The 19,621-nt window shown below is 40.3% G+C and overlaps 7 protein-coding genes across 7 annotated transcripts; 5 read left to right on the top strand and 2 right to left on the bottom strand.

Annotated features, from left to right (window-relative positions):
• Nucleotides 1–1,687: 1,687 nt before the first annotated feature.
• On the bottom strand, nt 1,688–2,297 carry LOC125253782 (histone H2B-like). The gene has a single exon (XM_048167890.1). It carries the CDS (start codon nt 2,250–2,252, stop codon nt 1,878–1,880), a length of 375 nt encoding a protein of 124 aa, XP_048023847.1. The 5' UTR covers nt 2,253–2,297; the 3' UTR covers nt 1,688–1,877.
• Nucleotides 2,298–3,106: 809 nt separating this feature from the next.
• LOC125253786 (histone H4) lies at nt 3,107–3,621 on the bottom strand. Its single transcript, XM_048167895.1, has one exon. It carries the CDS (start codon nt 3,573–3,575, stop codon nt 3,264–3,266), a length of 312 nt encoding a protein of 103 aa, XP_048023852.1. The 5' UTR covers nt 3,576–3,621; the 3' UTR covers nt 3,107–3,263.
• Nucleotides 3,622–10,765: 7,144 nt separating this feature from the next.
• LOC125253770 (histone H1-like) lies at nt 10,766–11,769 on the top strand. The gene has a single exon (XM_048167878.1). The coding sequence runs from the start codon at nt 11,162–11,164 to the stop codon at nt 11,765–11,767; it is 606 nt and encodes a 201-aa protein (XP_048023835.1). The 5' UTR covers nt 10,766–11,161; the 3' UTR covers nt 11,768–11,769.
• Nucleotides 11,770–12,464: 695 nt separating this feature from the next.
• On the top strand, nt 12,465–13,278 carry LOC125253779 (histone H2A-like). The gene has a single exon (XM_048167885.1). It carries the CDS (start codon nt 12,512–12,514, stop codon nt 12,896–12,898), a length of 387 nt encoding a protein of 128 aa, XP_048023842.1. The 5' UTR covers nt 12,465–12,511; the 3' UTR covers nt 12,899–13,278.
• Nucleotides 13,279–14,562: 1,284 nt separating this feature from the next.
• LOC125253775 (histone H3) lies at nt 14,563–15,597 on the top strand. The gene has a single exon (XM_048167882.1). It carries the CDS (start codon nt 14,620–14,622, stop codon nt 15,028–15,030), a length of 411 nt encoding a protein of 136 aa, XP_048023839.1. The 5' UTR covers nt 14,563–14,619; the 3' UTR covers nt 15,031–15,597.
• Nucleotides 15,598–15,954: 357 nt separating this feature from the next.
• Nucleotides 15,955–16,425, top strand: LOC125253780 (histone H2B-like). Its single transcript, XM_048167888.1, has one exon. It carries the CDS (start codon nt 16,005–16,007, stop codon nt 16,377–16,379), a length of 375 nt encoding a protein of 124 aa, XP_048023845.1. The 5' UTR covers nt 15,955–16,004; the 3' UTR covers nt 16,380–16,425.
• Nucleotides 16,426–16,752: 327 nt separating this feature from the next.
• Nucleotides 16,753–19,095, top strand: LOC125253768 (carbohydrate sulfotransferase 3-like). Its single transcript, XM_048167876.1, has 2 exons — nt 16,753–17,415; nt 17,816–19,095. The coding sequence occupies exons 1-2, from the start codon at nt 17,336–17,338 to the stop codon at nt 18,924–18,926; spliced, it is 1,191 nt and encodes a 396-aa protein (XP_048023833.1). The 5' UTR covers nt 16,753–17,335; the 3' UTR covers nt 18,927–19,095.
• The last annotated feature ends 526 nt before the right edge of the window (nt 19,096–19,621 follow it).

Below are 19,621 nucleotides of genomic sequence, written 5' to 3'. Positions count from 1 at the left end.
GTTTTGTCGTTTAAAAACCTTTATAAATGATCTTTATCTTGATCTATAATGCGAGATGGGCGCCGCCATCTTAGTTTGCGCTGCAGTTCACAGAGTTCTGTCAGTCTGATTTACAGCAGGTGAATACATCAGTTTCTCCTGTAATATATGCAAGTAAGTGGCTGGTGAACTGGAAGATTAAGAGAGTAAACTTTATAGTTACTTAGACCCATTATGTGTGTCTGATATGAATAAATGTCGGCGAATTATATTTGAATTCACTGTTTATTGATGCTTCCACTGACGTCTGACATCAGTGTGTATTTTATAAACTCCAAATGTATTGTTTAATGGTGCTTATGCGTATTTAAATGTCTGAAACCTTAAAAGAAACATTATGTGGCTGAAAACACTGCATAGCTGTGATGACAAGAGAGCGCGCGTCCGTCTCGCAGCCAGAGCGCGAAAGCACAGTTTGAATCTAGCAGTTATGTGACGTCGCTGAACATTCTAAATCCCATATGTGGAACCGTACGCCCAGGGGCACAGAAATAAACATCCCATATGTGGGAACGTACCGCTCAAAGGGTTAAACAATAAACTGACACAAAGACATTTGAATATGTGTATACAATCCTCCTTCCGCACATTTGTAATGTAAACTCTTGCTGCGTTCCAATTCGCCTACTTATACTACGCCCTAAAAGTATGTACTCTTTCTGTGAACAAAAAGTACTTACTTTTGAGTGCGTAGCAAAAGAGTAAACAAGCTTTGGGACATACTAACACGTCATACAATCGCGTCTTTTCTCTCTGTCGCATCCTGTCACCGTAAACTGGCCTGTCAATCATCTTACATCCTCCACATTTCATTTAGTTAATTTCCTACCGTATCGGAGAGACATGCAGCACGTTGATATGCAGTCGCGGGTCTTTCATGTGGAGAACTCTCCTCATATTAATGCATAATGATCCATTTAAAAGTTAATGGCCATTCGGATCTTTATAAAAGTCCACATTGGTATTTGCAGATGAAAAATAACACAGATAACATTAAATATATATTTTCTATCAGGTTAAACTGATTATTAGTCACTCAAACCTCTCAGCGTCGATCGCGCGTATCCGCCATGTTTTGTAGTTTTTTAACACTTTTTACTCGTGTTTGTAGTTCTGAACTGAATCCTCGTCCAATGCGCAATGGGTTGTGGGCAATATTAGCCTTTATAGTGTGCACGGATCCACACTTCGAAAATCTACTGGAAATAGTAGACCATCCGGGGACTTTTGGCATACTCTTTTCAACATACTATGCTTTGGGACACACTTATTTTAATCTCACATACTATTTAGGATGGATAGTATGGACATTGGAACGCAGGGTCTGACTCGATACTTCTGCCTACGTCAACCATGACCTTTTCAACGTAATTGCGTATTACGTGACGTCACGAATGCGCATCGGAGAAGAGAGCAAGGCCAGCATTTGTGCTTATAAAACTTAAAAAAAAAAAAAAAAGTTTAATGACCAATCGTTAAGCTAGATAAGACCCTTATTCATCGTCTGGTGTCGTTTAAAGCTGCCATTTGGACCTTCAACCGTTTGGTGCCCATTGAAATGAATGATATGGAGAAAAATCCTAGGATGTTTACATCAAAAACCTTAATTTCTTTTCAACTGAAGAAAGAAAGACATGGACATCTTGGATGACATAGGGGTGAGTAAATTATCAGCAAGAGTTTATTTAAAAGTGGAGTAATCCTTTAACAGATTGAGATACAAACAAAGCAGCTGCAACTACTACCACATAAGCAACTTCAATCATCAGAATCTCTTTTGTGTGAGTATATGGGTGGCTCTTAAAAGAGCCTTTGGGTGTGTGGGAGTCTCGGGGACTCTACTTGGAGCTGGTGTACTTGGTGACGGCCTTGGTGCCCTCAGACACGGCGTGTTTGGCCAGCTCACCGGGCAGCAGCAGACGCACGGCGGTCTGGATCTCTCTCGACGTGATGGTGGAGCGCTTGTTGTAGTGAGCGAGACGAGACGCCTCACCGGCGATGCGCTCGAAGATGTCGTTGACGAAAGAGTTCATGATGCCCATCGCCTTGGAGGAGATGCCGGTGTCAGGATGAACCTGCTTCAGCACTTTGTACACGTAGATGGCGTAGCTCTCCTTCCTGGACTTTCTGCGCTTCTTTCCTCCCTTACCGGCGGTCTTCGTGACGGCCTTCTTGGAGCCCTTCTTAGGCGCGGACTTGGCTGGTTCAGGCATGATGCTGAATGATCGCAGAACTGACGAATCAATGTGACTCACGAGCGACACAGAGGCTTTTATTCTCTACCATATGCTAATTTACACAGAGAGACGGGATCACCTGATTGCCTGTTTTCATAGGCCACACCCATAAACTCGTGTTTCATTGGACAACTCAAAGCATCACGCGCTGACTGAGAGCCAATCAAAGGCTGTTAAATTATAGCCCCCGCCCACCACCACCAGTTTGAGCGACACCCCTCCCCCCAGTTTCCTTCGTTTAATTTCCCGCTCTTTATTTTCGTTTTAATCGGATTGTGAAAAGACAAATATTCTGCAGGATTGTGTTTGAAACTCCATATAGATTGAGAGGATTTTGGAGGGAAGAATGATTAAAAACAAAAAGTATCTTAAAAGCCCATTCACTGGTCATATTTAGATTTTGTATTTATTTTGTAAACCACTTTAATTCAAAGTACAGGAATAAATCATGTCATGTGACACAAATTAGACAATTAACGCAGTTTCACAGACGAGGATTAAAGCTAGTCTGAGACTAAAATACATGTTTAAGCTTTAACTGAAGGAAACTTGTGCTGTTCTGTCTTAAAATATGTCAGTGTCATTGTTTTGTCTCAACAGTAATGTTTTTTTTAAGGCATTTAAATAAGCTAATTAAAAGTCCTAATTTAAAATCTTAGTCTAAACCTTGTCTGTGAAACTAGACCTTAATCTCAGAGAAATGTGTTTGATACAAAAAAAAAACATTCTGGTTATAAAGTTTAATCTTAAAAGAGAAATAGACTCAGTTCTAAATGCGATCAGACCCATAACATTAAAGTAACTATTAAAAAAGACACTAATTTATTTCAGATGACATTCATATTTTCATGTTCACTCAGAAGTGTTTTATTGTTCGTGTCTGAATAACACGTGAATCAGTATGATCTGATCAGCTCTTTGTGTGTCAGAGTGTGTGGCTCTTAAAAGAGCCGTTGGGTTTGTGTAGTTTCTCCTGGTTTCAGGTGTTTATCCTCCGAAGCCGTACAAGGTTCGTCCCTGTCGCTTCAGCGCGTACACAACATCCATGGCGGTGACGGTCTTTCTCTTGGCGTGCTCGGTGTAGGTGACGGCATCGCGGATAACGTTCTCCAGAAACACCTTCAACACACCGCGGGTCTCCTCGTAGATCAGCCCGGAGATGCGCTTGACGCCGCCGCGGCGAGCCAGACGACGAATGGCGGGTTTGGTGATTCCCTGGATGTTATCGCGCAGAACTTTACGGTGACGCTTCGCGCCTCCTTTCCCGAGCCCTTTCCCGCCTTTGCCTCTTCCAGACATGATCACTGAACTCTATCAGACGATGATGACGAATAAATGATAATTCAGCGTTACAAGGAGGACTTTTACACTTGCTTACAGGACCTGACAGAAACCAGCGTCATGTCACATGGCACAACACGCCCCTTCCCTCAAATATATCCAGAGCACGTGATTTAATCCCATTCTTAACCCTCTATGGTAGGTGTTGTTCCCTCCAGACAACATGGTCTATTTTAGTTTGTTTTTAATAAAATAAGGCACCAATTGATTGATCAAACGTATCTCAGGACAGAATAACTCAAATACTAATCAATAAAAGTGCAAAAAAGACCAAAACATGACCAGCAGGGGTACATTTTGTGTCCTGTTTCAGCACATGTGCACATGTCACATGACTCCATATTTTCTCCATTGATAAGTGCTTTTTTCACTTGTTTGTAACCATTTTATCACCCTTCAAAAATATGAATCACCTTCACTGGCAAGTAAAGAAGTATTTTTAAGAACTTTACATTATATATCATCAAATGTTTTAGAGAAAATAACAAAAAACTGTGTTTCCTCAAGGCAACATTGTACCATAATGGAATCGCATAAGGCCATACAGGCATAATAGGTTTCGATACAAATGTATCATATTTGTAAGGAAAAGAGTGAGAATTATCTAAATATGTTGGCATTTTCACATGATTTTGTAATGCACTTATGAGAATAGTAATTCACATACTATATCTGCATATATTATGATCTGCGCATTTTCAATAGCACTTTAAAGAGGTATAAAACACACGTAGCAAAGCCAGTTTATGAGGGTGAGGATGAGTGTCATACTGTGATGAGGAAGATGAAATCATAGTGACAATCCATCAGGGAGAGAGTGAGGATGAGTGAGAAGATGGAGATGAGGATGAATATGGATACGATAACTTAATATAGTAACATAAAGATATGATGGTTTGGTAATATTTGTGTTCCTCTATGGTACAATGTTGCCTGAGGGCAACAGCTGGATATAAAATTTTACTTTTTATTAAATATGAAACTTTTAATACATTAAAAACTAAATTAATTTGTTTGTTTAAGTGTCTAGTTAAAGAAATTAATGTTTTCAATAAATATATTTCTTTTTTCTACATGAAAATACCAAATGTTTAATTTTTTCCATTGTGGTACACTTATAAAAAATAAATAAATTAATACAATTTTGAAAATGTTTATTGATTTTGTTAAAGTGTCCAATTTTAAGCAGGAAAAACAACACAAATAATTTTTTTCCTCATTGATATCATATTGCGCCTAGAGGGTTAAAACTCCCTTCCTCTTGGAAATATGGAGTGATAATTCCATTTGGAAAGCCAGGACAGGATCATTCAAAAGCATCAAATTAATATTATAGGCCTTTTTTTTTAACATCAAACTTATGCCTTATTAGCCGGTCAAATTATGTAATAGAAAAGAAAATCGAACATTCAATAATATGTCTAGAATCTGAAATTAGAAAGGCAATAGCGAATAAGGAGGTGTTAGTGTGTTGTTTGACGTGGAGAAGGCTTACGATACGCTTTGGAAAGAGGGACTTTGTTAAATTAGACAAGATGGGTATAAAAGGAAAAATGTATAATTGGATTATGGATTTTCTGATGAATATGACCATTCAAGTAAGAGTCGGAACAAGCTTTTCTAGGACTTACTCAACAGATAATGGGACCCCACGAGGAAGTGTGTGCAGCCCAGTTTTATTTAATATAATGATAAATGACAATATTTTCAATGATTGGACAAGGATTTGGTAAATCTGTATGTGCAGATGATGGTGCCTTGTGGAAAAGGGGAAGAAATGTAGTATATGTGGAAAGAAGTATGCAGAAAGCAGTTAACGAAGTGGAAAAATTGATAAATATGTGGAGTTTTAGATTGTCGGTAGAAAAAACTAAAGTGAAATGTTTCTCAAAAAAGAAGAAATCACCAAACATTAAACTAAAGATTTATGATCAAATGTTAGAGCAGGTAACAGAAATTAGGTTCCTTGGAGTATAGATGGACTCAAAACTAACCTTTGTATCACATATAAAGAAAGTAATAGATAGATGTAAAAAGGGAATTAAAAAAAGGGTGCAACCCGACATGCATTGAAAAGAGTGTATTGTGCAATGTGATTGATTATGGCAGCATGGTATATGGTTCAGCATCAGTATCAATATTAAAGAAAGAAAATATTCAATCTCAAGCACTAAGAATAGCAAGTGGGGCATTTAGAACATCTCGCCGGTTTCAGCGATGCAGGTGGAAATGGCAGAGTTGCCTTTAGAGCAAAAGTTAAAGATGGCATACTGGTGTTCAGAAACCCATCCAGTTAAAGATGTATTAAAAAATGTTTGGAACATGATAATGTAAATTACAGTAGTTCTGGATGCCAAGAAGCAAGGAATTAATGACATAAAATTAAGCTCAATGGTAGCAATACCAATAATACCCCCTTGGCTGTTCCAAACATAGATATACATAATAAAGGCTAGATGTCTCGTCCGCGCTGCTGGCCAATGGAGGTCGACGTCCGCAGCTGGCGGCCATCTTGTCACAGTCAGCTCGCTCACTCGTAACATTGTGTTTTAATGGTGCATGTACTTAAATAACCATAACTTGCTCAATTTTCTACCAATTTTCAAACTGTTTGGTTTGTTAACGTCAGAGATGTACTTATGACACTATACTTATGAATAATTATAACCATGGACTTCCATATGAAAATAACATTGAACAGAACAGATAGGTGCAATGAATATACACACACACACAAGGATCAATATATAGGCTACTAAAACTCAGTGTACAGAATGGCAACATGAGATATATATATATATATATATATATATATATATATATATATATATATATATATATATACACTTTTATAATATGAATGGTCGCGGATCAACATCGTCACCACCAAGCTTCCTCAAACTTTATTTAGAAAACAACTTTATTTAAAAACATGCTCGCTGATTATGATCTGTGCTGTTATGAATACTTTTCCACTTTTTCATGAGAAATGCTGTCCAAATGTCCCGTTTTTAATGATGACGTCTAAAGTCCACGCCAAAGGAAGTAGTCCCTTTTAGCAATTTGTTAGCAACCACCGATTTTAAGACACAGTAAAGGTTTAAAAAATCACAAGTGGGTTATAACTGGTGTGTTTTATGTCATAGATCAAAACGTGAAAGTATTTAGAGGCTTTGTTAACCACAGACCTTATTTCAGGCGATTTAGCAAAAACCCATTCAAAAAACCCATTGACTTTACAGCGTTGGAACCGGAAGTCCTAAAATGCTAACTCGCTTCCGGGTTTTGCAAACAAAAATGCGTCATCCCTGAGGCACTCTATTGGCTGCGTCCGAAATCGCATACTACATGAGTAGGTACTACATTTGAATTTGAACGTACTTCCCGACCGTTAAAACAGTACGTTCTATATAGTATGAATATGGGTAGTATGAATGGAATTCGGACGTACTACATCCGCCATGTTAATGTTGTCACTTGTCATGCGTCCTCACAACAGCGCGAAAATTTAAATATGTCAAAGTATAATCTCCTATTTAGCTAGGAAATTTTACCTCAGAATAAAAATACATCTGTAAATATCACAACAGAGGCTGATTTGAAGCAACGAAATTAAGTAATTTATTGTTAAAAATGAATGCATATAAAAATACATGAGAAACAAAAGACATGAATCACAAACTTGAATACATTATATATAAATAAATAATGTGTAGATAGACAGAGGGCGAGAGAAATACACAACATGGCCTAAATATTATATACAATATATACAAATAAATACAATGATAATAATACATATTCTAAAAAAAACTACAAACTGTGAGCCCTATAAACTACTGCCACCTGAATGTTGTCCGTTAAGTTTTCTAATTTCATTAAACTGCTTAACAAGAACGTCTCCGTTAAATAAAACAGTGTTAACAAGCGGATGTAACGTTATCTCGACCTGTTCGTTAGCTTGATGTGCTGTCAGTAATAATGATTAAACATCTTTTTACAGCCAACTCTTAATCTTCTCATTACATGTTTAAACTTTCAATAAGTCAGCCGTTTACTTACATAATGTTAAACAAGTGCAATTTAACCACAATAAACACCGTTTTTCCCTGAGGTACTTAAGGACTTGAATGAGGTGTATATCGCCGCTTTCCGCCATTTTCGAATATGAAGAATCCTCTCCTGTGGCATCACGGGATAGCGCAGCGTCCATCGAATGCCTACTACAGAATTCGGGCGGAAGCAGTAGGTCATCCGGGTACTTCTCGCCTACTGTTTTTCGAATACTATGAATTCGGACATACTACTCGCTTCGCATACTGTTTTTCGCATACTATATAGTAGGGAAGTATGCGATTTCGGACGCAGCCATTGTGTTTGTTGTTACTCTTGTTCTGTCTTCTCCATTTCTTTTCAGACTGAAACAACAGCCCGTTTCAGTGCTGACACCTTGTGGACAAACTAAATTAGTGCAAAAACTATCCGCTTGTTAAGTCATGACGTAAGGAACGCCGTTTCCAAGCCTTGACTCATTTCACTTGAGAATGCCATCGACGGCCGTTTATGAGTGTTATTTATTCATATTAAACATTAATCATTTTAAAAAGTTAAACGTTTTAAATACTTACAGTCTACACAACAGTCTCCGTGTTCACAGCGTCACAAACATTAATATTTTAACGATTTATAAAAGATGAATCATTGTCTGGCCATCTGGAATTTTGGTGTGGAGATAAAGGTTATGATTATAATTTTTTTTGTAGTATTACACCACATCGTGTGTGTATATTAGCACCGTTTGTTGTTTTCTTGTGGTATGAGATAGAGCATTAGGACCCGGAAGCGCTGCCGCGTGACGTCAGACTTAACAACCGAATTCAATGTGCGCATGCAAAGTGCCTTCAGTCTATGTTGTTATTTGCGGTTAGAAAAACTGTGCTGTGCGCTAACGTTATGGCGTTTTGTGCTGATGATTACAGCGTCACGCACACTGTACGCCTACCGTATTTGTACGTGTAATATTCACACAATTTTTGAACGCAAATTATAATAAAATACATTTATATGTAGCATGATGCGGGCCACAAATTGAATGCTGACGGGGCCGGATGCGGGCCGCCTGTTGAGTACCCCTGCTCTGGAGTTATGTGTGGGTAAATAAAGCTTGATTTGTGGTCTATGGATCTGTCTAAAGTGTACAGGTTGAGTAGACTCGCTCCCTCGGTCAAAACTGAGAGGTAAAGGTCTGTCCAAATAAACTTGCCTTTTCCACTAATCTCATCTAAATTAGTTTGTGACAAATAATGTGACCACAACTCTTGTCATGTGTAGCCTGGTCAACAGATTCACATATTGATCAATAATATAAAATATACAATGATGTGATATAATTGACGTGAGTAGTTGAAAAAACATATTTGGGATGAGCTGTTTAACCCTTATGTTCTGTTCGGGGTCTCTGAGACCCCAGCAATAAAACATGATTAAATGCATTTTCTTTTTATGTATCCGGTGAAGCGCCAATTTTTTTTCAAATCAGCGGTTCTGACTTTCCGATACTGCATGACGTTCGAAGCTTCAAACGTCATCAATCACGCAGTATTGTCATTTCGATACAAGCATCAGTACAGTGTGTGATACGATAAACTGTGTTGAAGCATCGGAGCTCCGGTATTGTCACGATCACCATCAGTTCCTGTCAGTTCCCGGACTACATTTCCCACAATCCTCCCTGCCAGTCACATGTTCACTCTACACCAATCACCTGTTGCCACATACAGCTCAGCACACTACCGGGACTATAAAGGACTCACTCACACTTCACTGAATCGCGAAGTCTTGTTTACCTTGTGTTACATTTCTAAGCGTTATTATCTTGTCTGCCTGTTTGTTACTGTTTCTGCCTGATTCCTGTTTCTGCCTGATTCCTGTTTCACGACCCATTGCTGCCTGCCTCGATCCTTTGCCTGTACCCTGACTACGACTCTGCCTGTTCTTTATTGCTCCTGTTTGTTCCTGTTTGACCCTGCTTGTACGACCACGCTCACTTTTAATAAACCGCTGCATTTGGATCCCCTGTTTGAGTCTCCCATCGTTACAGGTATCAACCATCCCATAACTCCCATCGCTAATTTTTACTTAATTACTTTGTTTTCTACTCAAAATGACACTCATTCTCAAAAGTCTAACAACAAAGCAATGATAAAACAGTGTAAATAAGGCTGGAAAACAGCAAAAAAAAAAGGTCCATTATGGAAAAGTTGAGTAGGTTTTACTCTTATTTTATATTGTTAACTACATTTTTCATGTAGAAATTACATTTGTTTTTTTCTGTGGTGTTTACTTCATCACAGGATATTTTTCATCAGTGCAGCTCGTTTACCGAGGAAAGAGAGTTGTTGTTTAAGAAATTGAGAGATATAAGTTTAATCAATTTCTCTCTAGGATTAGTTCACATTAAGATGAAAATTAGCCCAAGCTTTACTAACCCTCAAGCCATCCTAGGTGTATATGACTTTCTTCTTTCTGATGAACACAAACAGAGATATTAATAAATATCCTGACGGATCCAAGCTTTATAATGAGAATGAACGGGAAACAGTGAGTATGAGCTGAAGAAAGTGTCTCTATCCATCGTAACCGTACTCCACACGGCTCCGGCGGGTTAATGAAGCGAAGCGATGCGTTTGTCAGACCGCCTTCCTTATTTAATCACTGTACATCATATCACTACATAAAAATGTTAATTGTAATAAAGGATATTTTGCCTCATGTTTCTCCATTCGTCTCACATATGGAACGATGTGAACAGAAATGATGAAAATTATTGTGTTAGATGTTATCACTCATGAAAATTAGTTCATTCATCATTTAAAGCAAGAGACAGCATAATTTCCTTTTAACCACAATAAATGCTAATTCACAACATAGTCATGTATTTACAATAGGCGTTATTTAAGTTTTATTTTAATTACTTAATTAATTAATTATAATGAGATTACATTGAACAGTTTGTTGCATTTTCTAAATTCTGAGTGAGAGTTTGAGAGTTACCATGATGACCGTCAGACAAAACAGAGGGTCACTTGAATAAGACTCGTGTTTCTCTCAAGAAAGAAAGAAAGAAAAGTAAGTAAGTGCTGGTGAAGATGAGGGTGATGAAAACCAAAACAGCAGCTGTATGAAAGCCTCCTCTCGCCCACACGCGGCTTTTCCCCGTGACTGATGCTCGCCTCGGATTTGATCTGACGGAGGCAAAACAAACATTTCCTCTCGCCGTATTTTAGTCTCTAATGAAAGCTCAGAACCTCTGCTTGCTGCTCGCTTTGTTTCGACTGTGACAAACTATTTTACTGCTCCAGTTTCGCCCCAAATGTGAGAGAAGAAAACACACGCGCGAGCGGCTCGTGGACGCGCACAGACGCGGAGCGGGCAGGTTGAGTCTACGAGGTTCTCATGTGTTGTTTAAGAGCGCAGCGCCGCGCGAGCGCTATTCATTGCTGAAAGCAGACAGCGTTTGAGAGACTCGATCCGATCAGAGAGAGATGGCAGAAACCGCCCCAGCCCCGGCTGCTGCCGCCCCGGCCAAAGCGCCCAAGAAGAAGTCCGCTGCGAAAGCCAAGAAAGCAGGTCCAGGCGTCGGTGAGCTCATCGTCAAAACTGTGAGCGCGTCCAAGGAGAGGAGCGGCGTGTCCCTCGCCGCCCTGAAGAAAGCTCTCGCTGCCAGCGGCTACGACGTGGAGAAGAACAACTCCCGCGTCAAGATCGCCATCAAGAGCCTGGTGACTAAAGGCACCCTGGTGCAGGTCAAAGGGACCGGCGCCTCGGGCTCATTCAAGCTCAACAAGCAGCAAGCCGAGACCAAGAAGAAGCCGGCCAAGAAAGCGGCTCCTAAAGCAAAGAAGCCCGCGGCCAAGAAACCCGCTGCGGCCAAGAAGCCCAAGAGCGCCGCGGCAAAGAAGCCCGCCGCTAAGAAATCGCCCAAGAAGGCCAAGAAATCCGCCGCCACCGCCGCTAAGAAGGCCACGAAGAGCCCCAAGAAGGCGAAGAAGCCAGCAGCCGCTAAGAAAGCAGCCAAGAGCCCCAAAAAGGCCAAGGCGGCAAAGCCTAAAGCCGCCAAGCCTAAAAAGGCAGCTCCCAAAAAGAAGTAAAAATCTAGTTTGTTCCGCAACGGCTCTTTTAAGAGCCACCCACTAACTCTGAGTAAAGAGCAAAACTCCTGTATTTAATCATTTCTTGTAAATGTGGAAAGGAAATAGTGAAGATGAGATTTATGAACACTGAAATTTTAACAATATAAAATACTTATATGTATTTTTCATTTTATCACTCAATCTCAGTGAACCATTATTATACATATAAACAATTAGTACAAACAACTCCACATACAACAATATGAAGTGATAAAACTCCAGTATTACAATATGAACATAATTCTGTACAGTTTCAGAAGGTCAATGAGCACAAAATATAGTGTGAAAGTGAAGCACTTTTGGCAGGAACAGCGTATAATATCCATATTTCATGTTAGTGTGTGTCAAACCCCAGTAGCATATTAATATTGATGTGAATTATTTGAAAAACTTGTTTAAATTTTCACAATTTTAGTTCATTTTAACTGCACACAGAAAAAAACACATTGTTCAATGAATATTTAGGAATCTAATTATCTTAAAATCTGTTATGCTTTTATATTAATTTTCTATCAGAAATATTTCACTAGTTTCGTCTTTAAAAGTCAAGGGGTTGGGCTTTAGAGGGAAGTTCAGTGATTGGATGAAATCTGAACAGACTCTAAGCCAATGAGCGACTGGCACTCTCCTATAAAGACAGTGTGTGCAGGATTGTGTTTTTATTCTCTTTCATTGATAAAGTTACAGTAACTGAACTCCAGAATGAGCGGCAGAGGCAAAACCGGCGGCAAAGCGAGAGCGAAAGCCAAGACTCGCTCCTCCAGGGCAGGACTGCAGTTCCCCGTCGGTCGTGTTCACAGGCTTCTCCGCAAAGGCAACTACGCAGAGCGCGTCGGTGCCGGTGCTCCTGTTTATCTGGCGGCTGTGCTCGAGTATCTGACCGCTGAGATCCTGGAGTTGGCTGGAAACGCCGCTCGGGACAACAAGAAGACCCGCATCATTCCCCGTCACCTGCAGCTGGCGGTGCGCAATGACGAGGAGCTGAACAAACTTCTGGGCGGAGTGACCATCGCTCAGGGCGGCGTGCTGCCCAACATCCAGGCCGTGCTGCTGCCCAAGAAGACCGAGAAGCCCGCCAAATCCAAATAAACCAGCTCCAGTCTCATTAAACCCAAAGGCTCTTTTAAGAGCCACTCATATTATCTGATAGAGAGCGCTTTCCTTTGTTAATATTTGCAAATCACAAACGCAGTGAGTGAAATAAAAAATCAAATTCAATAACTGCTACAAGATGTGCATGTATAAACGAGCCATTTCTGTTTCCAGGACATTTTATGTATAAATATGCATGAAAATTAACTCTTAAATATGTTTTAAGTGTCCTGAACGTTACTCTAACTGCAAATTTAAAGTATATAATTTAAAACATTAAAAACTACCGAGAATACTAAAGAATAGCATTTGTTACATGTCCCTGCTATCTAAACCTAAACTTTATTATGAAATATTAAATTCTTTCAGAAATCTTATCTTTGCATTGTTGTTACTCCATATGCCATCTATGCTAAACAAAAAGAAATGTCATTACAAATTCATAATGTTATATAAAATACACATTTTAGTCGTGTCCCCAGGTTTTCAGTCCTGTTACCCTCACACATTTCCCTCTCTGAAAAACTTGGAACATTCCACAAGACACATTTTCAACAGGAAGTTACATCATCTGGATCTTATGCAGGCCATGAGAAGACCAAAAGTCCTCTCATTTTAATTTCTGTATATTTGATGAAATTGTAATTATTACTGAGAAGGTCAATCTCAACATACTGTCCTGTTACCTAAATGATTTCTTAGGTAAGTCACTAGTATTTGCTCAGTGTCCTCATGCTATTAGCATGTACGCCATGTGGCCATATGTCATGTTTTTGATCATTTTTGCTTAACTCAATCCCGTTACTTTCAGTCCTGTTACTTATGTGAAAAATAACAGGAGTGAGTTAAGAGTAAGAGGAGTGAGTAGAGTCCTCTGTTTGTTGATTTAATAGTGTGAATATTAGTTGATATAATACTATTCACCTGTTTCATGAGTTTTATGAGTTGAAATGAGTTATATTGTAGATTATTAGGATTATTTTTACAGTGTGAATGACATACTTGCGGGGAGCCAGTCCACCACGACGTGACTTCATCTTTTTTGTCATTTTCTTTCTTATCTTTTGTAGAAGATGGAGAGAACCTATACTTTGCAGGTGCCAGAAACACACACCCATGGCATGCTGCAAGAGAACGAGTGAAACGCACCCGCAACCGTCTTTCTCACACATATGGACACTCAGTCCTGTTACCCAGTGTTCATTCCTATTACAAAGTGTTCATTCCTGTTACTAAATTTATTTATTTTTATAAAAAAAAATAAACTTAAACCACTGTTTTAATCCGTTTTGTTTGATTCATCATTTACACAATTGTTAAATATTTCTTTAAATTATTATAAATTATTGAAGCTTCTGTCTTCTTTTAAATGAAAAAAAAAAATACACCTTGCCTTAATATAAAGTTTTTTGTTTGTTTGTTTGTTTTTTTACAAATAACCATCCATTTCTTTTCACAGCAGTGAGTGTAAGTCTGTGGGTGTGTGACACTGTCTGAACAAAACGTCTTGAGCGGGAAACCCTCCGCGTGTTTGAAAAGAGGAAACGCGCAGTCATTGGCTAGCGGTCATAAGCACACGTCACACACTGGCCAATCACAGGCCTCTGCACCCCCTCGCGACACTATGAGCTCGTGGCCGCGCGATGCTTTAAAAGCAGGAGTGAAACATCAAGCCGCATTTCCAGCACAAGCAGGACAGAGAGAAGGAGAGTTGAGCAATGGCAAGAACCAAGCAGACCGCTCGTAAATCCACCGGTGGTAAAGCCCCGAGGAAGCAGCTCGCTACTAAAGCAGCGCGGAAGAGCGCGCCAGCCACCGGCGGCGTCAAGAAGCCCCATCGCTACAGGCCCGGGACCGTGGCTCTCCGAGAGATCCGCCGTTATCAGAAGTCCACCGAGTTGCTGATCCGCAAACTGCCTTTCCAGCGGCTGGTGCGAGAAATCGCTCAGGACTTCAAGACGGATCTGCGCTTCCAGAGCTCCGCTGTCATGGCCCTGCAGGAGGCCAGCGAGGCTTATTTGGTGGGTCTGTTCGAGGACACCAACCTGTGCGCCATCCACGCCAAGAGAGTCACCATCATGCCCAAAGACATCCAGCTGGCCCGCCGCATCCGCGGAGAGCGCGCTTAACCCGCATCAGCGCATCACCCCAACGGCTCTTTTAAGAGCCACACACTCTGACACACAAAGAGCTGATCAGATAATATTGATTAATGTGTTATTTACACATAATGAAACGCTTCTGAGTAAAATATGAAAATATGCTAGTCATCTAAAAGAAAATAGAGGCTTTTTAATAGTTACTTTAATGTTATGAGTAATTGCATTTAGAACTGAGTTTATTTTTCTTTTAAGATGAAGCTTTATAACTAGGATATTTTTGTTTTCAGAAACATTTCTCGGAGTTAAAGTTTCAGACAGGGTTTATACTAAGATATTAAATTGGGATTTAATTATCTTATATAAATGTGCCTTAGAAACATTTCTGTTGAGATAAAACAATGACAGACAAGACAACAGCACAAGTTTCTTCAGTTAAAGCGTAAACATGTATTTTAGTCTCAGACTAGCTTTAATCCTCATCTGTGAAACTGCTGGTAATTGTCTAATTTGTGTCACATGACATGATTTATTCCTGTAGACTTTGCTTTTAATTAAAGTGGTTTACAAAATAAAGACAAATCTAAATATGACCAGCAAATGGGCTTTTGTTTAAGAGACTTTTTGTTTTTAATCGTTCTTCCCTCAGATTCTCTCAATCTATATGGAGTTTCAAACACAATCCTGCAGAATATTTGTCTTTTCACAATCCGATTAAACGAAAATAAAGAGCGGGAAATGAAACAAAGGAAACTGGGGGGAGGGGTGTCGCTCAAACTGTTGGCGGTGGGCGGGGCTATCATTTAACAGCCTGTGATTGGCTCTCATTCAGCGCGTGATGCTTTGAGTTGTCCAATGAAACACGAGTTTATGGGTGTGGCCTATGAAAACAGGCAATCAGGTGATCCCGTCTCTCTGTGTAAATTAGCATATGGTAGAGAATAAAAGCCTCTGTGTCGCTCGTGAGTCACATTGATTCGTCAGTTCTGCGATCATTCAGCATCATGCCTGAACCAGCCAAGTCCGCGCCTAAGAAGGGCTCCAAGAAGGCCGTCACGAAGACCGCCGGTAAGGGAGGAAAGAAGCGCAGAAAGTCCAGGAAGGAGAGCTACGCCATCTACGTGTACAAAGTGCTGAAGCAGGTTCATCCTGACACCGGCATCTCCTCCAAGGCGATGGGCATCATGAACTCTTTCGTCAACGACATCTTCGAGCGCATCGCCGGTGAGGCGTCTCGTCTCGCTCACTACAACAAGCGCTCCACCATCACGTCGAGAGAGATCCAGACCGCCGTGCGTCTGCTGCTGCCCGGTGAGCTGGCCAAACACGCCGTGTCTGAGGGCACCAAGGCCGTCACCAAGTACACCAGCTCCAAGTAGAGTCCCCGAGACTCCCACACACCCAAAGGCTCTTTTAAGAGCCACCCACATACTCCGACAAAAGAGATTTTTAACTTTAGTTGAAGAGGTTTATTTTAAATGTCAGTCGCTGTTTTTACAACCTATCATAAATGGCTTATGGCTTGTGTACATGTTTGTCTTTTTGTATAATATTAGCTTGAAGTGCCTTGAATCAATGCGAAATCTAGTTTAATTAGTTTCAAGGCATTAACAAATGCTAAACAGAACTTCAATCTTAAAGTTTGTTATTTTGGATAAAACTTACTCTGAAAATATTGTTTAACTTTACAACTATATAAATAACTATATAAATATATATATATATATATATATAAAGAAGAGAGAACGAGCAAGAGGGAGATTTGGAAATCAGGAAAAAAAAAAACTGCAGAACAAGAGACGGGACACAATACAAAACAGCTCAAAGAATATCACTGGAATGAAGGTGTATGACTGGGCAAGCGCTTTACGACCCGCGCTTATATTAGAAAAGATTTCCAGCATTAGAGAGAGAGAGAGAGAGAGAGAGAGAGAGAGAGAGACAGAGACAGAGAGAGAGACTGCTTTATTCCTTCTCATGTGATAACACTGGGTTTGAGTGTCTGGAGCTGCTGTGATGTTTCGACTAAAAATGAACTCTTTGTATTCACTCTTGTGTTCTGTATGTTCATTTTTTGTGCTTCCTTGTTTAAATTAATTACCTACAGTAACTTCTGACAACATGTGTAAGCAAAACACAAGCTACCAGACCTGGACTGCCCACAACTACAACAAGACTGTGTCTCAACAGGTTTAGATGAATTAATGTTTAAGCTCATGTTATAAAAAACACTCATATCAGCATGGGAATAACTCAAGGTGAGCGTGGTGTCATAAGTCATGTGTTTTATTTAATCTGAGAGTGAAACACCTGCTGAACACAATCACACACAAGAATGCGCATTAAATATAGCATTTCTGTCATCTTTATTGTGGTTCTGGTCATCATTGAAAAGGAAAACAACATTATTTCAAAGTAGGTACTTCTCCCAACTCTTCTCTTCAACACTTTAAAATCAAAAGTTTCTATTGCTGGAGAAATTGCTTCTTTGAGAAAAGATGAGATATTAAAGGGATATTTACCCCAAAAATGATCATTATGTCCATCATGTCTCATAATTTACTCACTGTCATGTGGTTCCAAACCTGTTGTCTGACTTTCTTTCTTCTGTGGAACACAAAAGAAGATATTTTGAAGGCTGCTGGGAACTACATTGGTTTTATTATATAGACTAAAAACCCTCATTTGTGTTTTGCAAAAGAAAGAAAGTCATACATGCTGTAAATGATGACAGAATGATTATATTTGGGTGAACTGACCGTTTAGCACCAATAGCAACTATCGTACCATTCACAGTTTCTGATGTCTTCTTCAGGGTGTCTGAAAAGCTGGTAAACTTGCCAAGGTCCATCCAGCAGAGTGTCTCGCCTGCATCTGCATCTGGAGGACGGAAACACATCCTTCTGCTGGCTACGACTCGCTCAGGCTCTTCTTTCGTTGGTGAATTTTTTAACCAGCAGGGATCAAATATGTTTTACCTGTTCGAGCCACTGTGGCACGTGGGGCGCATGTTATCAGTCGAGATGGACGGGACGAACGCCACAGTCGCTGGACCGGTGTATCGAGACGTTCTGCATCAGCTGTTCCTCTGTGACTTTTCCTTGCTGGAGATCTTTATCAAACCCCCGCCGAAGGATCATGTGACCGCTGCGCTCTTCCGCCGTTATTCTAGCCAGTCGCTGTGTGAAGAATCCATCTGCTCGCCGTTTGATAGAAAAGCGTTTGAGAAATTCCATTGCCTTGAGCGGCGCTGCGGTCCACTCAACCTGACGCTGGCCTCTCAGTCCTGCATGCAGAAGAAACATCACGTGATTAAGTCCGTCCGTGTCCAGCAGCTAGAGACGCTACGGTCGCTGGCCGAAGATCCCAGACTCGACATGAAGTTCATCCAGCTGGTCAGGGACCCTCGCGCCGTTCTCGCCTCACGAATGGTTGCCTTCTCCAGAGAGTACAAGATCTGGAAGAGGTGGGCCATGGACGAAGACCTTCCAGTGGACGAGGATGAAGTGAGAAAACTCAAAGAAAACTGCGACAACATCCGCATGTCTGCTGAGATCGGACTCGAGCAGCCACCATGGCTTCGCGGACGGTACATGCTAGTGCGCTATGAGGACATCGCACGATTCCCCATCGCCAAAGCTGCAGAGATGTACGGCTTTATAGGCATTCCCTTCACTGCAACGGTGGAAGAGTGGATCCTAAAAAACACTCAGGCATCTAAGAAAGTCAGAGGAGTTTATTCCACCCAGAGAAATTCCTCTGAACAGGTGGAGAAATGGAGGTTCAGCATTCCCTTCAAACTGGTTCAGCTGGTGCAGAAAGCATGCGGCCCCACCATGACTCTCTTCGGCTACAAGTTTGCTGAAAACAAAGACATGTTGATCAATAAATCAGTGAGCCTGATTGAAGAGAGAACATTCTTATGATATTATACATACTTCATGAAGAAGAATGCTGAGATTTAGGAAGCTGTTTGTGACTTGATTGAAATATTATGCGGAAAATGAAGCATTACTGGATTTTTTATGTTGATGGCTAGTAAGTAAAAGCAAAAGTGATGTGCCCATGTTCATTTTAAATGCATAGTTCATTTGACAATGTGGTGGATTTTTTTTTATTAATCATAACTAACATTTCTTTTTTCTTGTAGGAATAACATTTATATGCTTTTGAAACCTAAATGTTCTCAAACCTTGGGCCTAAGTCAGTGTGTGTCTGCATCATGTGCAAAAATAAGAAAGTGGAAATGACACTTAGGGACAGCTAGACAACTATCTAAATATAATAGTCCCTATGATATTGAGTAACCAACAAACTAATAAACACACGATTTGGGCAGATTTTGCTTTACCTATTAACATGAGGGTTTGACATATGAAGAACCAATCATATTGTAGAATGCTTTACTATGCTCCTATCCTATATAAACTGTTATATTCTTCTGGTGGGATTCTCTTTGATTGATACGAGGTCCTCCGGCCGTGAATAAAGCATATTAAGGCATAGTCCGGAGTCTATCTGGTTATTGCTGCGCAGAAAGTTAGGGAGCACTAGGTTCATAAGGGTCAAGATGCTGACCGACTCGAAGCTAGCTGTCGACTAGTAGACACAGTGCTAGAGT

Source organism: Megalobrama amblycephala, linkage group LG19, assembly GCF_018812025.1.
Source record: "Megalobrama amblycephala isolate DHTTF-2021 linkage group LG19, ASM1881202v1, whole genome shotgun sequence".
Lineage (NCBI taxonomy): Eukaryota > Metazoa > Chordata > Actinopteri > Cypriniformes > Xenocyprididae > Megalobrama > Megalobrama amblycephala.
This window is presented reverse-complemented; position numbering and strand designations above follow the sequence as displayed.

Bases quoted from the DNA above. Each gene is read 5' to 3' on its own strand.
- LOC125253780 (XM_048167888.1), top strand. From the start codon at position 16,005: ATGCCTGAACCAGCCAAGTCCGCGCCTAAGAAGGGCTCCAAGAAGGCC.
- LOC125253782 (XM_048167890.1), bottom strand. From the start codon at position 2,252: ATGCCTGAACCAGCCAAGTCCGCGCCTAAGAAGGGCTCCAAGAAGGCC.
- LOC125253770 (XM_048167878.1), top strand. From the start codon at position 11,162: ATGGCAGAAACCGCCCCAGCCCCGGCTGCTGCCGCCCCGGCCAAAGCG.
- LOC125253768 (XM_048167876.1), top strand. From the start codon at position 17,336: ATGCGCATTAAATATAGCATTTCTGTCATCTTTATTGTGGTTCTGGTC. The intron at 17,416-17,815 runs GTAGGTACTTCT...TGTCTTCTTCAG, and splicing joins GAAAACAACATTATTTCAAA to GGTGTCTGAAAAGCTGGTAA.
- LOC125253775 (XM_048167882.1), top strand. From the start codon at position 14,620: ATGGCAAGAACCAAGCAGACCGCTCGTAAATCCACCGGTGGTAAAGCC.
- LOC125253779 (XM_048167885.1), top strand. From the start codon at position 12,512: ATGAGCGGCAGAGGCAAAACCGGCGGCAAAGCGAGAGCGAAAGCCAAG.
- LOC125253786 (XM_048167895.1), bottom strand. From the start codon at position 3,575: ATGTCTGGAAGAGGCAAAGGCGGGAAAGGGCTCGGGAAAGGAGGCGCG.